This window comes from Eschrichtius robustus, chromosome 14 (genome assembly GCF_028021215.1).
Source record: "Eschrichtius robustus isolate mEscRob2 chromosome 14, mEscRob2.pri, whole genome shotgun sequence".
In the NCBI taxonomy this organism is placed as follows: Eukaryota; Metazoa; Chordata; class Mammalia; order Artiodactyla; family Eschrichtiidae; genus Eschrichtius; species Eschrichtius robustus.
This window is the reverse complement of record NC_090837.1, coordinates 18,277,513-18,298,169: the sequence shown is the minus strand read 5'-3', so window position 1 is coordinate 18,298,169 and position 20,657 is coordinate 18,277,513. Positions and strand designations below refer to the sequence as shown.

Genomic DNA, 20,657 nt, shown 5'->3' with positions numbered 1-20,657 from the left:
GTTAGTACTAGGACCCTGTGGTGGTGTCAGTCTAACCCGGTGGCTCTTAGTGAAGGAGGGGGCACAATTTTGCCACCCAGGTAGGATTGCCAGGTAACATACAGGTCACACAGTTAAATTCGAATTTCAGATAAGCAACAAGCAATTTTTTAGAATGAGTATGTATTGCTAAATCTGGCAACCCTACCCCAGGGGACATTTGGCAACATCTGGAGACATTTTTGGTTGTCATAGCTGGGGGTGCTCCTGGCATCTAGTGGGAAGAGGCCAGGGATGCTGCTCAACATCCCACAAAGCCCGGGACAGCCCCCAGCACAAGGAAGTAGCCAGCTCAGGACAGCACTACTTTGCTGATTGGTCCCCACATGCCACCTCCTTTACTCTGAAAGACAACCCTAAGAGGGAGAATAACCATCTCCTTCACTTTATAGAAGAGGACCTGGAGGCACAGAGACGGTAAGCAGCTCGCTTTAAGGTTGCACAGCCAGCCCGTGGAGAAGCCAGGATTCAGATCCCACATTGTCAGGATCTGAAGGGTGGCCTCGTGGCCCCTGATTCACAGAGGGCAGAGGTAGGGAGCTACAAGCTACAGCAGAGTCCCCGGAAGCAGGCTTCGGGGTCAGATGTGTGTAGGGGAAGGAGAAGAGTCAGGAAAGGTCCATTAGCCCCAGCTTGTGCAGGGCTGTGGATGCCAGGAGGCAGCCTTTGCTCCATCAGATAGTGGGGAGCTCTAGAAGATTTATGAACAGGGGAGGTCTTGCTTGGAGTTGTACTTCAGGAAGTTTCATTTGGCAGCAGGGGCCAGGACAGACCCTTTCTGCCAGCTCTTAGAAGAAAACTTGCTCTCTTCTTTCCTTCTTTCCACAAATATTTATTGAGCATCTACTAGGTGCCAGGCACTGTTGTAGGAACTGCAGATTGAGAAGTGAACAAAGCAACATCCCTGCTCACGTGCTCTCGTGAAGCTTACAGTCTAGTTGGGGGACAGATAGATAACACAATAAATATGGTGACAGGAGCTATGAGGAAAATAAAGCAGGGAAGGTGGTGGAGAGTGGTGAGAAGGGCGCTCCAGAGGGGGCACTCTGGGATGGCCCTTCTGACAGGGTGACATTGTCTGCTTGGCGGACATCTGCGGGAAGGGTGTTCCTGACAGAGGGAACAGCATATACAAAGCCCTTGAGTGGGGAACAGTGAATAGCGAGGAGGCTGGCGAGGCTGGAGCAAAGGGAAAAAGAATGAAGGAGGAGGAGATGAGGTCAGAGAAGGAACAGGAGGCCCATCGTGCAGGGCCTGTGGCCCTCGGAAGCTTTGGCTTTTACTCTGAGTGAGATGGGAGCCGTGGGGGGATTTTGAGCATGGGGGGAGTGTGAGTTCACCTACGTGTGGCTGCAGGCGGGCAATACGTGGAGGGGACAAACGAGGATACAAAGTCATTAGGCAAGAGAGGAAACTTCTATCTAGTCCTTTCCGAGCTTTCCATTCTTGGGCTGGAAATCACAGCCCCACGCTCCTCTGCTGGGCCAAGCGGAGGTTCCAAAAACGCTTGCTGATCGAATGAACAAAAGCAGGAATACTGGGTGGGATATTTTGGGGCTCTCTGATGCTTGCAGGGTTGACTCAAATCAGTTGGTGTGTGTCGTGTTTTCGAGCTTAAAACGGCAGAAGTTGTCATGAATAATGCAGCTATATCCGCACATAGTCTGGTTTGATGCTTTTTTTGTATCTCTGGCAATGCGGCTTCCGGGAGCTTTGGATAGTGGTGGGCTTGGGTTCGATGTGACGGGGGTGGCAGGAGGGACTCTGGCTTTCCTGCTTAGCTATGTCTCCCGTGAAGTCTGGCTGGGTCCCGCCTGCAGTAACCTCCTGAGGGGCTCTGCGAGAGGGTGGTAGCTTTTGCTGCTGGTTGGCAGGTAGGAAAGTGCATTTCTGTCACCCAGTTGGGCCCACAGTTGTTGGCTGCAGACCCCAGGATGGGAGGTGAGGACACCTGAGTCCTTGTCCCAACTCTGCCCCTAACAACCTGTGGCCTCCTAGCGGGTCCCTTCTCCCTGTCTCGTCCCCCTGCTTTCTAAGTGGACAAGGTCGGACGGCTCAGGGATTCTAAGGACATCGAGCCATCTAATTTGACCGGCATCTCTTTCCAAGAGCCGGGTCTCTCCTGTGTTTTCCCTACTCTGAATTTGCCAAGTCCGTATTTAAGATTTATTATACTCGGTAGCTAATAAGACTTTTGGGGAGCCTTCACTCAAGGAAAACAAGGGCTCGACTAAAGCCATTCTAATGGGATCAAGTTTTTTTAAACAGCATTTACTGAGCATTTTATATGAATGACTTCATTTAAGTATCTCAGTGCCCCGTGAAGTGGATAAAACGTTCTCCCTAGTAGAGAAGGATACTGAGGCACAGAGATGGCAAGTAACACCCCTACGGTCGTGGAGACTGTAAGTGGTACAGCTTGGGGGTCTGGCTCCAGAACCCTGCTCTGCACTCTGGAGCCAAAACCAATGTGGTTATAAGCTATGCTGAGAGTGTGGAGCTAGGGATAAGGCCAAGCTTTGGAACCAGACAGCCTCGAGTTCAGGTTGCAGCCCTGGCATTTAGGAGCTGTGAGAATCTCTCTGGCTTGAGTTTCTTTGTGTATCAGATGGCCAGGGCATCATCTACCACTCGTTTATGCTATAACACGGGGGTTCGACAGTATTTGTGGAGGGACCAGGCACAGTGCTTGGCTCACCCAGTTAAGAGTGAGATGGAACTCGTTTGCAGAAGGACATTTTGCTGCCCTTTCTGGTCACGTTGAACTTGCAGATGCCCTCAGCATGGGATCTTGCTCTCCTTGGGTAAGCCTCGGGCTGGGCTGTGCCAGGGCCACAGGAGCAGTGCTGTAGCCTAGGAAGGGGATCCAGCGGGACTGAGCCCTTGAGTAGGAGTCTGCAAGGCTGAGTCTTGACTGATGGCATTGCCATCCTTGGGTGGGCAGCTGGAGGTTCCCTCTGTGTCTGACTGCTCATCGGCCCCTGCGGAGGTAATCCCTCAGCCCCAGGAGGTCAGAAACCCTCGTGAGCCTGCTGGCCCTGCCGCTTAGCTGCTGTGAGCCCCCGGGTGAGGCAGCTGGGAGGGCTGAACTCCAGTGGGGGGCAGCGTATTTTTCTTTCTTTTAGTAGTACAAGAAGATTGGAGATGAATAGTTTTTTTGTGCTTTTTCTTTACAAAATCTTGAAGGAACTCAGATTCTGGGCATTTGTAAAGGACAGTAACAGGTCCTATTGCAGTAGACCCCATACAAAAATCGGATAACTGAAGCCCCAAGAGATCAAGGGACTTGGCGATACTTGGGGCATTGAATGGATGCTCCTCTAATTATTGTTATTTAGTGAATTATGTTGAAATAGAAAGTTAGAATTAGAGCAGCTATCATTTCTTTTTTTTGTTCTTTTTTTTTTTTAAGAAATAAAGACAGTTTTACTACTGCCATTTATTAAACGCTACTCTAAGTGCTTTACTCTGTCTCATTTAATCCACAAAGCAATCTTCCTATAGAGTAGGTACAGATAGCGACTCCTGTTTACTGAAGAGGAGATTGAAGCTCAGAGAGGTTAAGAAACCAGACCAAGTAAGGTCACACAGCTGCAAAGCAGCAGAGCAGGGTATTTTAGCCAGCCCCATCCAATTCAAGTTGGATAATAACTTGCTAAAAAAACTAGTTAAAACAATAAATAAATATATAAATATAAAGCAGAAAGGGAAAGAGAGGCTAAGAAATGGATCTATTGGTTCAAGGGTTTGGGAAGTTTGTAGTGATCCAGTTTTATGTACAGCTGTATCCAGGGGTTCCAGTGATGTTATCAGGACCATCTCTCTCCATCTCTCTGTGCTGCTTTTGTCTGTGTTAAGCTTTATGCTTTCTCTCTATGGGGAGGTAGAGTGTTGCCCAGCCGCTCTCAGGAAACAATATGCCAGTTTGACATCAAGACAAACAGAGCTTCTCCTTCCCCATGGTTCTAGCAGAAGTCTTAGGATTAGATCTCATCCGACCAGCCTGGGTCATGTTCTCCTTTTGCGCCAATGGCTGTGGGATGGATTGCTCTGATTGGTCAAGCCTGGAGGGGTGAAGTGTGGAGTCAGCCCTGTGAGAGTAAAGGAGGGGACCCAGAGGAGAGTCAAGGTGAAATGACCAGACAGGGAGATGGTAACTAGGCCAACAAACTACAGACATCCGCCTTCACAGCCTGAGGGTCCTGCATTTGGAGCTCAGCCCCTAACAGTAGAAGTGGCCACTCTGATGGTCTGTGCCTGGCTGTGATCCCAAGTGCTGCCTGGGGACCTGCTGTGCGCAGGTATCTGCTGGATCAGAGATTTTTACTCTGGGGTGTGCAAAACCCTGAAATTGTACAAACACTTTGTACTTGCTGTATGGAGAGGGTATCCTCCATTATCCTCAGGACCTGTAAAGGATCCACAACCCAAATACCCTAATACAGTTGGTGTCCTTTAATATGGTTTTAAATAAACCTTTCATAGAGTTAAAAAAAAAAACAAAGCACCCTGAAAGATGCTGGGATACAAAGATGAATACAGTACAATTTCCCGACCTCCATGTGCTCAGAAATGAAATGGTGTCTCCTACTCTCTAACCCATTGAGTCCTCTAATAATAATATCAATCTCTAATAATAATCATAATGAGCATTTATTGGGCACCTACTATATTCCAGACCTTCACTGTCCAATGTGGGCTACTAGTCACGTGTGCCTATTTACATTTAAATCAAGTAAAATTACATTTAAAATACTGTTCCTCAACGGCACTAGGCACGTTTCAAGTGCTCAATAGCCCCACGCGGCTAGTGATAACATATTGGACAATACAGGGATAGAGCGTGTCCAGAAAGTTCTATCATGTTCTAGACGTTGTGCTAAGTGCTTTATATCCATTAACATATTTGATCTTAGAAAAATCCTTAATAAATAGGACCTACCCCTACCTCAGAGGTAGGGGTAGGTCCTATTTATTATCCCATTTTACAGATGAGTAAACTGAAGCACAGAGCAAGTGAAGTGACTTGCCCAAGGTCGGAGAGCCCGTAAGAACCAGGATTCTAACCCAGCCCTTAAATACACTATCTCACTGCTTTTCCTCTTAAGGTTGGCTGGAGGTGGTTAGTCCATTTTCTGGTCCATCCTGAGTGTGAACCATCTGGGAATTCCATTTCTTTCTTTCCTGCAGCCACCCAGACCCCCAGATTTTGGGCAGCCTTCCAGAGAATCTCGGCACCCTCTGGAGTCCGTGTGCGCCTTCCTCATCCTTGAGGCCCGTGGGTCTGCGGAAACGGGGGCACGTTGCCAGGGGAGCCGCCACACGCAGTAGGCAGAGCACCCGGGAGAAAGCTGGCGGGTGTCCATGGCGTAGGCTGAGAATGTGAAACACGTGGGCCCTTTTCCCTGGGGATGGGGGGCGGCCGGGGGGTGGTCTTCAAGGCTTCTCCATGTCCATCAGTGGCTGGGTGTGGGAGTGTTGGCCGGAGGGACCTTTTGGCCAAGATGTCCCCAGGTGAATGCTCTTAGAATCAGGCACTGGGGAAGACTCCTTGTCGAGGGGTCTGGGGCACCTGTGCGGGGTGGCGATGACAGACCTGTTGGTGGGAACCCCATTCTCAGCCCCCGAACACCTCTCCTTCCAGGCCCGGCTGGCTGGCCGGTCTTTCTACTCTTCGGAAGCAATGCCTGGTGCCTATTTATAGCGCGTCAGTAAACTATTAACTGGGGCCGGACCGGCAGCAGCCCGGGAGAGGCATTTGCTTCTCCTGCAAGCCCCATAGCCACCTTTAGGGCGGTTAAGAGTGAGGAACCGGAGGGAGGGCTTTTCTGACCCTCTGAAGATCCACATGCCACCACTTCATCATTTATTTATTTAGCTGCTCATTCCTGTCACAGGGATGGGACTGCAGAAGGACACCCCTGTGGCTTTGCCTTCCGTACCTGCGTGGATGTGGTGGGCAGGATGGAAGGATGTGGGCGGGAGGGTGGGGCAGATCAGTCCTGGAACTGCAGGCGAGAGAGAGTCCCAAAAAGGAAGCTTCGATCCATTCCCGGTGGTTGCTGAGGTCCTAGTGCCAGACACCTTCAGACCCCTGCTCTGCGAGGCCCCAGAGCCCCCTGCAGACCACACAGGCTGAAGGCGTGGAGGAGTCTCTTTGGAAGGAGACTCTTAGCCTGTTTGCCCAAAAGCTGGGACCCCTGCCGACATCCTCCATGAGTGGCAGAGTAAGGTAAAGACATGTTTTTGGAAAACAGACTTTATTTTTTAGAGCAGTTTAGGTTCACAGTAAAAATTAGATGAAAAGTACAGAGATTTCCCTTACACTCCCCGCCCCACACATGCACAGCCTTCCCCACTGTGGACCCCCCACCAGCATGGGACATTTGTTACAATGGAGGAACCTACATTGACACATTATCACCCCAAGTTCGTAGCTACACTAGGGTTCAGTCTTGGTGATGTGCATGCTATGGGTCTGGAGAAATGCATAAGGACGTGTATCCACCATTATAGCATCACACGGAACAGTTTCACTGCCCTAAAATCCTCTGTGCTCTACCTGTTCATCCTTCTCTCCCCCCAGTCCCTGGCAACCACTGATCTTTCTACTGCCTCCATAGTTTTGCTTTTTCCAGAATGTCATACAGTTGGAGTCATACAGTATGCTACCTTTTCAGAGTGGCTTCTTTCATTTAGTAATAAGCATTTCAGCTTGGACATTCTTTTCGTGACTATGATTTTCCTTCGGGAACCGACATGTGGCAGAGAGAGGAAGCTAGGAGGTGCCTGGCGAGCTGGGAGAGATGGGTGATGAAAGATGATGGCTGGGGCAGAGGTGGAGCTGGCAGGTGCTGCTGGACCCTGGCTGTGACTGTGACGTTGGGCTGCACTGGGCTGAGGGAGCCGGTGCGTTGGCCACCTGGCCGCTAGCGTCCCCACCGTGACTTGGGACTCCGGAGCAGGAGACCTTGATTCAGATCCCAGCCTCTTCACAGGCCAGATGATCTTTGTCCCTCCCAGGTCTGCTGCTTCGTTGGAAAAATGAGAATAGTAGCAATGACACCTATATTATTGTGAATCTTTGGGCTCACATATGTAAAGCTCCTACCCAGCTTGTGGGAAGCATCCGTAGGTGTCTGTTGAATGAATGAATGAACCTACTGTGTGCCAGGCTCGGTGCAGAGCAGGTAGTCATGGGTTTGAATCCCTGCCCTGCCATTTGAAAACCTTGTGCTCTTGGAAAGTCATTTAATCTCACTGAAACTCAGTTTCCTCGTTCGTAAAATGAGGAGGCTAATTGTATCCATTTCTCCAAATTACCACAAGGATTGGATGAGATAAACCCCCTAAACACAGTGCCAGTCACACAGTGAGCACTTTATAAATAAATGCCAGTTGTTCTTACATAAAACAAATGCATAAAGCACCTACTATGTGGCTGCTATTGTGTTTAATGCTTTATATTGAGTTGTCTGAGGTGTTTATATATATTTTGGATATCAACCCCTTATCGGTCATATCATTTGCATATATTTTCTCCCATTCCGTAGGTTGTCTTTTTGTTTTGTCGATGGTTTCTCTTGCTGTGCAAAAGCTTTTAAGTTTAATTAGGTCTCATTTGTTTATTTTTGCTTTTATTTCTTTTGCCTTCAGAGACAGATCCAAGAGATATTGCTACAAAATGTGTCATCTTATGCCTGTGAGGCAATACTAACATCTAATACAAATACTAATATAACACTAATATGAATAGCACCCATTTTATGGTTGGGAATGCTGAGGCTCAGAGAAGGGACATGATTTGCCCGAGATCATGCGTGCATGAGCTGGGATATGAATCCTGGAAGTTTGATTCCAGAGTCCAGTGCTCATGGCTGTGCAGTGGGTGTTACTCTAGGAGCTGGGAAAGGGAGGGGGCATCACATCAACTCGAGGGGGTCTCAGGAGGGAGTAAGAAGGTCACGTTATCTGGTTCTGGAGCACTGGGTGGTTTTTTCCAGAGCTGGAGGTGGAGGTAAGAGTGGGTGGGGATGTCAGGTGCAGGGGACTGCAGAAGCGAATGTCAGGTGGTGGGAGTCACGTGGGTCACACAGAAGGAATGCAGGTGTGACTGGGAAGGGACAGGATTTGGCAGGAAAGGCAGGTGGAGCCACACCATGGGAATAGTTACAGCTTGCCAGGCGGTCCCATCCAGCCCCCACATCTGTGTCTGTGCTTCGGAGCTTACCAAAATATTCCTTTCCACCCCCCCCCCCCACCCCACCCATCAGCCTCAGCCCTGTTCCAGCCCCTCCCAACTCTCACCTCCTGCGTGCCTCGCCCATATCAAATTAAAAAATACAGAGCCGCCAGCAATTTCCGTGTAGTGCTTTTCCCTGCCACACTGTCCGTACATCTGTTCCTTCCTTTGAGCTCCAGGGCACCTCTGTGGGGGCAGTAGCAGGAGGAAGTTTTTTCCCTGTGCTTTAGAGTTGGTGAATCCGAAGCCCAGAGAGTTCATTTCTACTTGTACTTCAGATCTTGAGCATCACCTCCTGCAGGAAGCCCTCCCTGACCTCCCCACCCACCCAGCTTCCTTGTTATTTGTTCTCATAGAACCAAGTCCTTTCACTGCAGAGAACTGGTCTCACTTCGTCATTATCTACCTGTTGGTGTGATTTCGTTAATGTCTTTCCACCTTGCTGGACTGTGACCTCCATGAGGACAGGGGCTCCATCTGCTTGCCACCTAATGCCGCACACATAGGAGGCGCTCTGTGTAGGTTGACTCACTGAGCAGTCAGTTTTGACAGTTTTGGTTCATGTGATACGTTATGGGAAAGCAGGTGTTAGCGGAACGTGGAAGAGGCACGCTTATCCCCGCTTGGGGTATGGAAAGTCCAGGAAGGCTCCCAGGAGGAGGGGACACCTGGGCTGAAGCCTGAGTTGCAGTTAGCTAGCTGGAGCATGCATGGAGGGGCATCTGGCAGAAGGCACCACGTGGGCAAAGGCATGGAGGTGAGCCCATTGCATTGCCTTTGGGGACCTGCGTCCTGAGGCAGGGCTGGAAATACTGGCCTCTTAAGGTATCTGCATCTTGTTCCCAGCATCCAGGTTGCCTGCAGAGTGGCCCAGCCTATCCACCTCTCACCCCCCGCACCCCAGTCATTGTCGAGGGGGCCTTTGAGCCACCCCCCCTTTCCTCCCCACTTTCCCTACATGCTGAGAGTTTTGTTTTGTTTTTTATTTATTTTTGGCTGCGTTGGGTCTTCGTTGCTGCACACGGGCTTTCTCTAGTTGCGGCGAGCGGGGGCTACTCTTTGTTGTGGTGCACGCGCTTCTCATGGTGGTGGCTTCTCTTGTTGCGGACCACGGGTTCTAGGCGTGCGGGCTTCAGTCGTTGTGGTGCGTGGGCTCAGTAGTTGTGGCTCACGGGCTCTAGAGCACAGCCTCAGTAGTTGTGGTGCCCTGGCTTAGTTGCCCCGCGGCCTGTGGGATCTTCCCAGACCAGGACTCGAACGTTGGCAGGTGGATTCTCAACCACTGCGCCACCAGGGAAGTCCCTGAGAGTTATTTTTAAAACCACTTCGAAGGCCCTCCAGGCATCCTAATCTAACTCCACCGTGAGTTTCTTGCAGACGTAAGAGTCAGGCTGCCTAGGGGCCTCCATCTCAGAAGCTGTTGCTGCCTAAGCAGTACTCACCCACCTGCACCACCAGGCCCCTGCCACCTGAGACGCCCGGCTGGCGTGCGGATGCTGTAAGGCCTCCGCCGAGCAGGTGGCAGCTCTGGTGATGTTTATTTAGGCCTCCTATGTGCCACAGGCACTGTGCTGGGTGCTTTAAACCAGGGGTCCCGGTGGCCCAAATGTAGCCTGTTTGTGTGCTGCCCTTGAGCCAAGAGTGCTTTTTACATTACAAAGGGTTGTAAAAGCAAAAAAGACTTCTGTGATGTAGACTGTAGGTGGCCTAAAAAAGAGGTTTGCCAGATTTAACAAATGAAAATTCAGAAAGCCCAATTAAATTTGACTTTCAGGGAAACAGTAATGTTTTAGCAAAAGTATTTACCATTCACTATTTGCAACATACTTATACTAAATATATATATATATATATCTTATTTATCTGAAATTTAGATTTTACTGGGCATCCTGTATTTTATATGGCACCGCTATCCTAAAGCCTGAAGTATTTGCTGTCTGACTTATTACAGAAGAAGTTTGCTGACCCCAGCCTTACACACATGGAAGAAGTTTGCTGACCCCAGCCTTACACACATAGCAAACAAGATCAGGCGTCAAAGGGGCTTAGGACACTGCCTGGAACCCAGCTCCATAAGCATCGGCTACTGGTATTCGTGTTATTGATATAATCAGAGTCATCACCAAATATATATTGAACTGCTTGTCCTAGGGGCTCAAGGTTTACTTGGGAGAGACGGACACTGAATGAATGAATCCACAGACGTGTAGTGACGATCAGGCTGTGATAAGTTCTAGGGTGCCATGCAAGAGACTCTGTTTTAGACAGGGCGGTTCTGAGCACTGTGCCTGTTTTGTCTATGGAATCCTCCCATAGCAGCCCTGTGAGGTGGTGCAAACATCATCCCCATTTCACAGATGAGGAGACCGAGGCCCGAGGTTCCCCAGCTAACAGCAGAGCTGGAGTTAGTCCTGGGCCTGGTGGCTCCCAAGCCCATGTTCTTAGTCACATCACTAAAATGCCTCCTTTTATATGGTGCCAGCTGTGTGCTGGGTCTCGTTTGAGGTCCCCTGCCTGGATTTTCCGTAATCCTTATGACAGCCCTGCATACTGGACCATGTGATTCCCATCCGGGGCTTAGAGGAGTAAACACAGTGTGGAGAGGCAGGGAGGAGGAGCAAGTTGATTTGGAACCTGGCAGTGTTCCAGGTGGGCAACATGAGGGTACCTGGGTGTGGGCAGGTGGCAGGTGTGAGGAGGAGAGACACAGGGCAGACCGGGGAGCCACCAGGAGTCCCCCTTCCGGCTTTGCAGATTGGCCCGGATTTCCCTGTCTCCCTCCTGAGATTAATCCTCCTTTTATGCTGTTTAAATATTTGCAGGTAGAAGGAGGGAGGGATGGGGGAGGGCGGGGCATATTTCTGAATGGTTGCAGGGTGGGGCTGGCGGTGGGGTGGGGTAGGTGCTCTGAGGCCTGATGTGGAGGCACGGCTGGGCCACAGCCAGAGGAAGTTGGGGTTGGTGAATAGAGCTGAAAGGGCGCCTTAGCATTGGCCATTCACCTAACTAACTAACCCTCATGAAAATCCACTGTGGGCCACGCAGTGAACCTGACCATCACTGTCATCTCAAGAGTCATTACTGTTTGTAGCATCCTTACTATGTGCCAGGTACAGTCTCCACAGTCTCATTCAAGCCTCACATTACGCCTGTGAGGTAGGGGTGCTAAGACCATCCACCCCATTTTACAGATGGGGAAGCTTGTCTAGCATCATGTGGGCAGTGAGTGGCCAAGGATTGGACCCCAGGTCAGTGACTCCACCTCCTAGGCTCTTAGCCTCTCTCAGCTGCCTCCTCACATCCTGTCCTTAGAGCTGAGAAGCTGGTTCCAGAAAGAGTGAGCTCCCCATCGTTGGAGAAACGCAAGCAGTTGTTGGAGGAACTCCTTAGAATGGAGCTGCAGAGGGATCGCAGTTTCCCGACCACTGTGCCCTTTGAGGTCCCCCTGCCTCTGAAGGGTCCCCACAGTGCGCTGTCGTTGGCGGAGTCACATCCAGGTGACCCAGGTCTTCTGACTCCCAGTTCAGTGCCTCTTTCCATCCCCAAGTTGGGAGACACTGGAGAATCCCTCCTCACAGGTTTCTCAGCACCTTGGGATTTCAGAGGGCCTGACCCAAGATTGGGCAGGGCTGGAGGCAGGGCTCCAGGTCAGGCCGTCAGACAGACCTGGGTTCAAGTCCTGGCTGTGTGACCTACAGACAAGTTGTATAAACTCTCTGTGCCTCACTTTATCCATCTTTAAAATGGGGATAATAATTCTCTCGTGAGGATTAAATCAGACATTCTCAACAGATCACCTGGCACTTTGTAGATGCTCTTAGTATACATTCTCCTTTAATAACAAAAGCAGAATGACAAAACCAAAGGAGAATAACAGAAGCATTTTGTTCACAGTGGCCTCCGCTTCTGCAGTGAGAGACGAAGTATTTATTAGAACAAAGGCCCTGGGTCTGAATCCTGCTGCCTCTGTGTGACCTGGGTCAGGTTAGCTAATCTTTGTGCGTCAGCTTCCCCATCTATAAAATGGGAAGAACTCGGGAAATGACCTCATTAAGGTTGTGCTTACAAATAGTCCCCGGAACACAGCGAGTGCCCAGAAAAGTGAGGGTAAGCTTTAGCGTCATAAACCTCCTACTGTGTGCTAGCCCGGCCTGCCCTTTCACCAGTCACATCACATTTAATTCTCAGCACAGCCCCAGGGGATGATAGGTTCCACTTTACAGATGAGGAAACTGAGGTGCCAGCAGGGGCACGACTCGACCGAGCTCACACTGGACGTGAGTGGCCGGGCTGGGATGAGAATGCAGGTCTGTGTGGCTCCAGAGTGGCACCAACCATAGTCACTGCCTCTGTGCCGCCCAAATGGGGCGGGATTCCTGGTCCAAAGCTTAGAAAATCACACAGGCCGCAAGGAGCCAGGATGGCACCCTGCCACTGCCACTGTCTCCAAACTACCCCACGGTCCCTCAAATCTGTCCGCCTCCAAGGTGGACCAAGTTCAAGACCATGTCTGGGGGTCTGAGAGGGGGAAGGTGGTTAAGCTAATTTCAGAAGTCTTCCGCAGCTGCCAGACCCTCTTCCCCTGCCCACAGTGCTGATCTGTCCCCGAGGATGGGTCCCCCCCCTCGTGGGAGTGGGCAGCAGCCTCTTTCTTCCTGCAGCGAGACCATGCCCTCTTCTGCAAGACTCTCAGTGACCTTCTGGGGAAGGCTCCCACAGCATTGCCTTTTAATTTCCTCTCCTGGCCTCCGGCTGTCAGCCTGTTACGAACTTCTGGGGAGATATTCTAGCCCACAGCTGGGCGCCAACGGAGGTGGGAGGGGCCCTCACTCGCCAGAACCCCTTGTTCAGGCTGAGAACACCGTGGGTGCTGCATTCTCCCCTCCACCACCCACCCCCAGATCCATCCCCAGGATGAGAGGCCCAGAGCCAGGCAGCCACGGGCTCCTCCCTGCAGCCAGCTTCCCAGCTGTGTGACCTCAACAGCAAGGTTACCCTTTGAGTTTCAGGCTCCACAGCTGTAAGCAGACGGCCTTCCCTGCTCTGCAGATTTTGGAGTTGAGACAATGCGTGTGTGCAGTCAGGGTGCCGATAGGAAGCAAGTGCTTCCCCCAAACTGAGTACATTAAGGTGAATTTAATAAAGGGCTGTTGACTAAGGGAAGGGAAGGATGCTGTGAGACCCCGTGATATTAACATTGGGGAACCAGGAACCACTACTGCCCCCAGTCTGATCAGGGTGGGAGGGAGAGGTTCCCAGAAGGGGCAGGCTGAGTGGGGAGGGTCCCCAGAGACAGCTGTGACTGCTACGCCTCTTTCTTAAGGATTTTGGGGCAGCTCCTTGTTTTATATCCTCCCCACCCTTCCCCACTCTCCCCCCCCCCTCTCCTTTTCCATCCCCTTAGATCATTGAGTACGGTCTGAGCGTGCTTGAGATCACCTGGAGGGCTTGATCACCACCCCAGAGTTTCTTATTCAGTAGGTCCAGGGTGAGGCTGAGCATTTGTATCTCTAACCAGTTCCCAGCTGGTGCCAGTGCTGGTGCTTCTGGGCCCCGCCCCGAGGAGCTCTGCTGGTCCCCATCGCACTTACCTCCCACCTCCCTTAGCTTGTGGCTCTTTGGACTAAGGGCCCCTTCAGGGCAGGACTGTCTGACTCCACCCCTGCAGCTCTCTCCACCTTGAACTCAGTATCCGAGGGCTGGTTCTCTTGCCGCCTGCCCGGATGAATTCACCTGCGTTTGTATCAACTTGCAACTTGTCCCTGTAGATTGCTGTCCCGACACGTTGATCCGAGGTCAGTGCTGAGATAGCGATCAGGATGCCGGAGGTCTATGAGGGCACGCTCTCAGGGTCAACACCAGGGGAGGTGAGGCAGAGAAGCAGGAGTGGGTGGAGAGAGAAGTTGGGCCACAATGTGGCCTCCGTGGAAGCCTCAGCCCTGTGGAGAGCTGGGGCGGCCCTTTAGAGCTGTCCCACGTCAGGGCAAGGATGCTGGATCTTCACACCCCACATGCGTCATTCACTGGGTGGGCCACCCCGGGCAGGACTGCGACCTTGGGGGAGGCCCTCTCTGCAGCTGAGGTGACCCTGTTTCCTAAGGGACAGCAGCTCTCCCAGCAGCTGGCAGCCTCCGGTCCTCATGGGATCTGAGTGGTGCATTGTGTCATCTGCCACATCATCAGAACCTTCTCATGGCCCCCACCGCCATCCTGTCCCCACCCCTGAGTCCCATGGCCCCTGTACCCCACACTCTTCCTTCCTTTCCAGCCCCAAACCAGAAAGCCCTCTTGCTATCACTCAAACACACAGAGCCCCCAGTAAAGACACCTGCCCATGGTTTTTCACCAGGTGACCTCTGAATCTTAATTTTGCTTGGCCAGGCCATCCTGCAACACAGAGAAGTCAAAGCCTCCAGGCCCCATCCTCTTTGTACTACGTCAGTGTTATCTGCCACATGCGATGGTTAGGGATGCCCCAGGCCTTCCAGAGAGAGGGAGAGAGGAAGACGGCAGATGTATTAGTCTGCTCGGGCTGCCATAACAAGGTACCACTTGGTGACTTAAACAACAGAAATTTATTTTCTCACAGTTTTAGAGGCTGGAAGTCCAAGATCAAGGTGTCGGCAGGATTGGTTCCTTCTGAGGGCCGGGCGGGAAGGGTCTGTTCTGGGTCTCTCTCCTCGGCTGTTGATGGCTGTCTTCTCCCTGTATCTTCGCATGGTCTTCCCTCTGTACCTGTCCACGTTCAAATTTCCTCTTATAAAGACCCCAGATGATATCAGATGAAGGCTCACTCGAATGTCCTGATTTTAACTTAATCACTCTGTAAAGATCTCATCTCCAAATACTGTCACATTCTGAGGTCCTAAGGGATAGGATTTCAACATGAATTTGGTGGGGGGCCAGGGAGGGACACAGCTGAGCCCGTAACATTAGGGGAGGTGACAGTTTACAGGATTGGAAAGCAGGTGACAAGGAAAAGGAATGGAAAGAGGTTAAGGCATCCTGGGCAGGTCTTTGAGGCCAGAGGGGTGTTGCCAGCCTAAGGGCCCCTACTAGTTGCTAGCAGAGCCGGAAGCTAAAGCTGAAGGGTTTTTCACACATCCTGAGGAAGCTCACAGCCTCCTTTTGTGGAGGGAGCCGATGGGGCCTGGTGGTCTCTGCGCTAACCGTGGGGAAAGGGGCAGGCTGGCAGCAGGGCCTCTGCATCAGAGCCACTCCAGAGGGTGACAGGCAGATGGCCGCCTCCAAGGAACAGGAGGACATTAGCAGGAGGGCTGCGACCTGCTTAAGAGAGGGCTGGCCCTCTGGAAGGAGCTGAGGCCTGCCCTGAAATGGAGTGGTCACGCTTCGGCACTCCTCCCACGCCCCAGAGCTGTCCTGCTGCTGCAGGGAACACCAGCCCGGCAGAGCCAAATGTTCCTGTGCTGGGTCAGTAAAGGGAACAGCAAGTGTGAAGGCGTGAGGTGGGACCGTGCCCTCTGAGCTGGGCGAACAGCAAGGAGATATGGGGTATGTGGAGTGAGTGACAGGACCAGTGGGGGAGGAGGCTGGGAGGACAGTGATGGACCCAGGTCATGTGGAGCCTTGTGGGCCATCGTGAGCACTTGGGTTGTCACTCCAGGTGAGATGGGAGCCACGGGAGAGCTCTGAGCACCGGAGGGACGGTGGTCGGACTTACCCTGTTTTTTCTAACTAGAAAATATTTATTTATACTACATTAACACATACATGCTTCTTAAAATTGTGGTAAAATACAGAGAACAGAAAATTCACATGCTTCACCATTTTTAAGTTCAGTAGTGTTAAGTATGTTTACATTATTGTGTAGCCAGTGTCTAGAACTCTTTTTATCTTGCAAAACTGAAATTCTGTACCCATTAAGCACTAACTCCCCATTTTCCCCTCGCCCCCACCCCAACTTCTGGCAGCCCCATTCTACTTTCTCTATGCATTTGACTATTTTAGGTGCCTCATATAAGTGGAATCCTACAGTACCTGCCTCTTCGTGTCTGGCTTATTTCACTTAACATGATGTGCTCAAAGGTTCATCCATGTTGTAGCATGTGTCAGAATTTCCTTCCTTTTTAACTCTAAATAATACTCCATTGTATATATACACTACATTTTGTTTATCTATCATCCATCGATGAACCCTTGGGTTGTTTTCACCTTTTGGCTATTGTGAATTAATTACACTGCTATGAACATGGGCATACAAACCTCTCTCTCTGTATATAATATCTAAATATAAGATCATGTCATCTGGGAAAAGAGATAATTTTCCTTCTTCCTTTCCAGTGTGCGTCCCTCTTTTGTTTCTTTTCTTGCCTAATATATCTGGCTGACTTCCAGTGCTGTGTTAAAAAGAAGAGGTAAAAGCAGGCATCTTTATTTTGTTCCTGAACTTATAGGAAAAGCTTTTTCAGGCTTTCACCATTGAGTATGATGGTAGCTGTGGGCTTTTCATATACAGGCTTGACTCGGAGATAATGCAGGTTTGGTTCCAGACCACCACAATAAAGCAAATATCACAGTAAAATGAATCACATGAATTTTTTTGTTTCCCAGTGGATATAAGTGTTACGTTTACACTATACTATAGTCTATTAAGTGTCTATTAGGTTATTCAATCTGTTGGTATCCAGTTTTCATAGTATTCTCTTATAATCCTTTTTATTTCTGTGGCGTCCCTTGTAATGTCCCCTCTTTCAATTCTGATTTCAATTATTTGAGTCTTCTCTCCTTTTTTCTTTTTTTTAAAAAAATATTTATTTATTTATTTACTTATTTATTTTTGGCTGCGTTGGGTCTTCGTTGCTGCGCGTGGGCTTTCTCTAGTCGCGGAGAGCGGGGGCTACCCTTCGTTGCAGTGCGCGGGCTTCTCATTGCGGTGGCTTCTCTTGTTGTAGAGCACGGGCTCTAGGCGCACGGGCTTCAGTAGTTGTGGCTCGTGGGCTCTAGAGCACAGGCTCAGTAGTTGTGGTGCACGGGCTTAGTTGCTCCACGGCATGTGGGATCTTCCCCGACCAGGGATCAAACCTGTGTCCCCTGCATTGGCAGGCAGATTCTTATCCACTACGCCACCGGGGAAGCCCTCTCCTTTTTTCTTAGTCAGTCCAGCTTAAAGTTTGTCAATTTTGCTGATTGTTTGAACCAACTCTTGCTTTTGTTAATTTTTTCTGTTCTCTATTTTGTTTATTTCTAATCTTGATTTCCCTCTGCTAGCTTTGGGTTTAGTTTATTCTCCTTTTATAGTTCATTAAGGTGTAAAGTTAGATTGCTGATTTGGGATCTTTATTCTCTAACGTAAGTATTTCCAACTGTAAATTTCCCTCTTATCACTGCTTCCCTTTCATCCCATAAATTTTTGCATGTTGTGTTTTCATTTTCTTTTGTCTCAAGATATTTGTTGATTTTTCTTGTGATTTCTTCGACTCATTGTTTAAGCGTGTGTTTAAATTTTCATTTATTTCTGGATTTCCCAGTTTTCCTTCTGCTGTTGATTTCTAGCTTCATTCCATTGTGATCGGAAGAGATACTTTCTTTGATTTCAGTCTTTTTTAATTTATTAAGACTTGTTTTGTGTCCTAACACACTAACCTGAAGACTATTCCATGCACACTTGAGAAAAGTGTGTATTCTGCTCTTGTTGGTTGGATAGTTCATGTGTCTGTTAGGTCCAGTTGGTCTATAATGTCGTCCAAGTCCTCTGTTTCCTTATCGACCTTCTGTCTGGTTGTTCTGTTGACTTACCTTTTAACAAGATCCTTCTGGACACGTTAAGACAGCCTCTAGGATGTAGATGCAGGGAGACCAGTGGGAGGTTACAGTGTCAATCCAGGAGAGATATGACTTGGACCAGGATCACTTGCACCTGGGCAGTGCTGGTGGAGGAGAGGAAAAATGGTTGGACTCTGAGTCTATTTCGATGGTGGAGCCAAAAGAGTCAGTAAAATGATTCTGTAGGAATTGGAGCTGGGTAAAGGAATTTGCCTAAGCTCCTACAGCTAGTAAGTGGCTGAGCCAGGATTTGAACCCAAGTCTGTTTGGCTCCCAGTTCTTGGCTCTTGATTACTCACTGTGCTTTTGAAAGTACTCCCGATCCAGCTGCCTGGACACCCACCCCCATGCCTCCCTGACAGTCCACTGTCACCACTATTTGGCCTGAACTCACTCCCTCTGCCTCTTTTCCTAAATGATGTCCAAGTCTGGGCGCTGGGAGCAGAGGAAAGAGGGAGGCAGGTACCTGAGGCTGAGGAGGGCAGAGAGGGGGGACAAATGCTCTGAGACCATGTGGGCTTAACGGCATGTTGTAGAAGGGGCTCAACCCCTGGAGTCGGATAAACCTGGGTCCAAGCCCTGAATCCACTCCTCACCAGCTGTGTGACTCTGGGCAGGTTACTCCACCTCTCTGTGCCTTTGTTTGCTCCAGGGATCATTATGCTGCTGGTCCGTTTACCCATGATTATAGTGACAAGAAAGCATGTTTTTCAACTAGAATATTCTACCAAAGCAGAAGTCAATCATGATCTTTCAAGCCATTCATTCCTCAAACAGAACTTTATTGAGCACCTACTGTGTGCTGGGACCACAGTTGTTAAGCAGGGAGACATGGAGTGCTTGCCCTCATGGGGTCCACAGCTTGGCAGGCAGGACAGGTGCTGACAAAATCACAAATCTGATGGATGTTACAAAAGCAGCCACTGTGGGCCCCCAAGCAAGGAAATTTAATCTTAACAGGTGATGTTTCAGGCAGGAACAGAATAACGGTAAAAGAGGCCAGGTGTGAGGTTCTCGGCAGGGCAATGACCTGCACGCAGCTAACGTTTATCGCAGGCACACTGCGCACCAGGCTCTGTACTCAGCACGTGGGGTGCATTACCTTGTGCAGTCCTCCCATTGCCCCTTGTAGGTGCTGTTCCTACAAGCCCTTTCTTTACCCAGTGAGAAAACTAAGGTTCAGAGAGGCGACATGATTTGCCTGAGGAAATACAGCTAGTAGCTAGAGGGGTCAGGATATGGCAGCTGGAGACAAAATGAGAAACATTTTTATAAGTTGGAATTCCAGCTCTGCTGCTTCCTAGCCGTATGGCCTTGGGTGGGCTAGTTCATCTTCTTGAACCTCAGTTTCCCCATTTGTAAGTGGGACCAGTTCCACAGGCTCAGTTAGATAGTTTTCAGACTTTCAAATGCTGCTGGCAAAACCAGGCTTAGAGCTTGCTGGGCTTAGTGGCCGGGAGCTGTTCACGGTGCGGGTGCTGACTTGGTTATGTCGGGGGAAGTGCTGTGTCAGCTCTCAGTGTGAAGTGTGGGGCTATCAGAGGCCACAGGCCCTAGCCCTACAGAAAACACAGCGGGGAGGATGTGGAAGGAAAGCAGTTACTAAAACATCCCAAGCAGCCTGAGAACACCATGGGGGGTGATGTAACCCTCTGAGGTGTCTGCACCCCGAGTGGGTTTGGGTCTCCCCCTCCGGTGCCTCTGCCTTCCAGGTGAAGCAGATTATGGAGGAAGCCGTCACGCGCAAGTTTGTCCACGAAGACAGCAGCCACATCGTCTCTTTCTGTGGTGAGTTAGTGGCCCGTGGCCTTGAAAAGTGGCTTTTTTTTCCCTCTGTGGGCTGCCTCGGGGATGTGGCGTCTTTCTTTGAGCAAAGTTCTCATGTCATTCTTTTGCTTTTTAACTGCAAAGCTATTTTTGGATTCTAAAGGGACTCCATTAGGGAATTTGGAAGTAGAGAAAAGATTTGGAAGTAGAGAAGAAATTAAGAATGACATCTGCACCCCGGGAAAAGGTAATCGTGGTTGACACAGAAGGATGCCTTCCCTCCCGTGGGTTCCGTTCGCACTGACCCTACCCCAAGCGACCAGGGGTCTTGCATCTAAGGGATGGGCTCTGCATCCTTTCCTCACCCAGGTAAAGAGACAGGATGAATGAGGACTTAAAAAAAAATAATAAGGAATCAAGAGCCACAGACACATCCCGAGGGATCTCTTCCAGCTGGCTCAGCAAAGGAGGCAGGCTCAGAGCGTGACTGAGACTTCTCTCCTTGAACCTGCGAGGCCCACAGGGTTCCAGAAATAACCTCGCTGCCAGGTTCTTACTGTACTTTCACAATGGCTAGAGACAGGTGTCTTACCGTGTCCCTGAAGTCAGGATTCAGTGCATAAGCAGTGTGTACGTATATGTGGGAGTGTTTCTTTCTCCCTGAAAACCTTTTTATTTCGTGATTGGAGTCTCATAACGAAGGACAAGCTGTAATGCCCCTCTCACGGTTTTGGCCCTATGGAGGGACCCGTCAGCTTCCATCCAGATGGCCGGGGACACCACCCGTGGGCCTGCAGCTGGCCGAGCACATGCCATGACCTGGGAA

The 20,657-nt window shown here is 50.1% G+C and overlaps 1 protein-coding gene across 1 annotated transcript in view; it reads left to right on the top strand.

Moving 5' to 3' along the window:
* Nucleotides 1-20,657, top strand: part of SGSM1 (small G protein signaling modulator 1) — an 80,015-nt gene that overhangs the window by 4,500 nt on the left and 54,858 nt on the right. Inside the window, exon 3 of the mRNA XM_068562590.1 lies at nucleotides 19,777-19,852. Coding sequence (XP_068418691.1) covers nucleotides 19,777-19,852 — 76 coding nt within the window. The remainder of the gene's footprint in view (nucleotides 1-19,776; nucleotides 19,853-20,657) is intronic.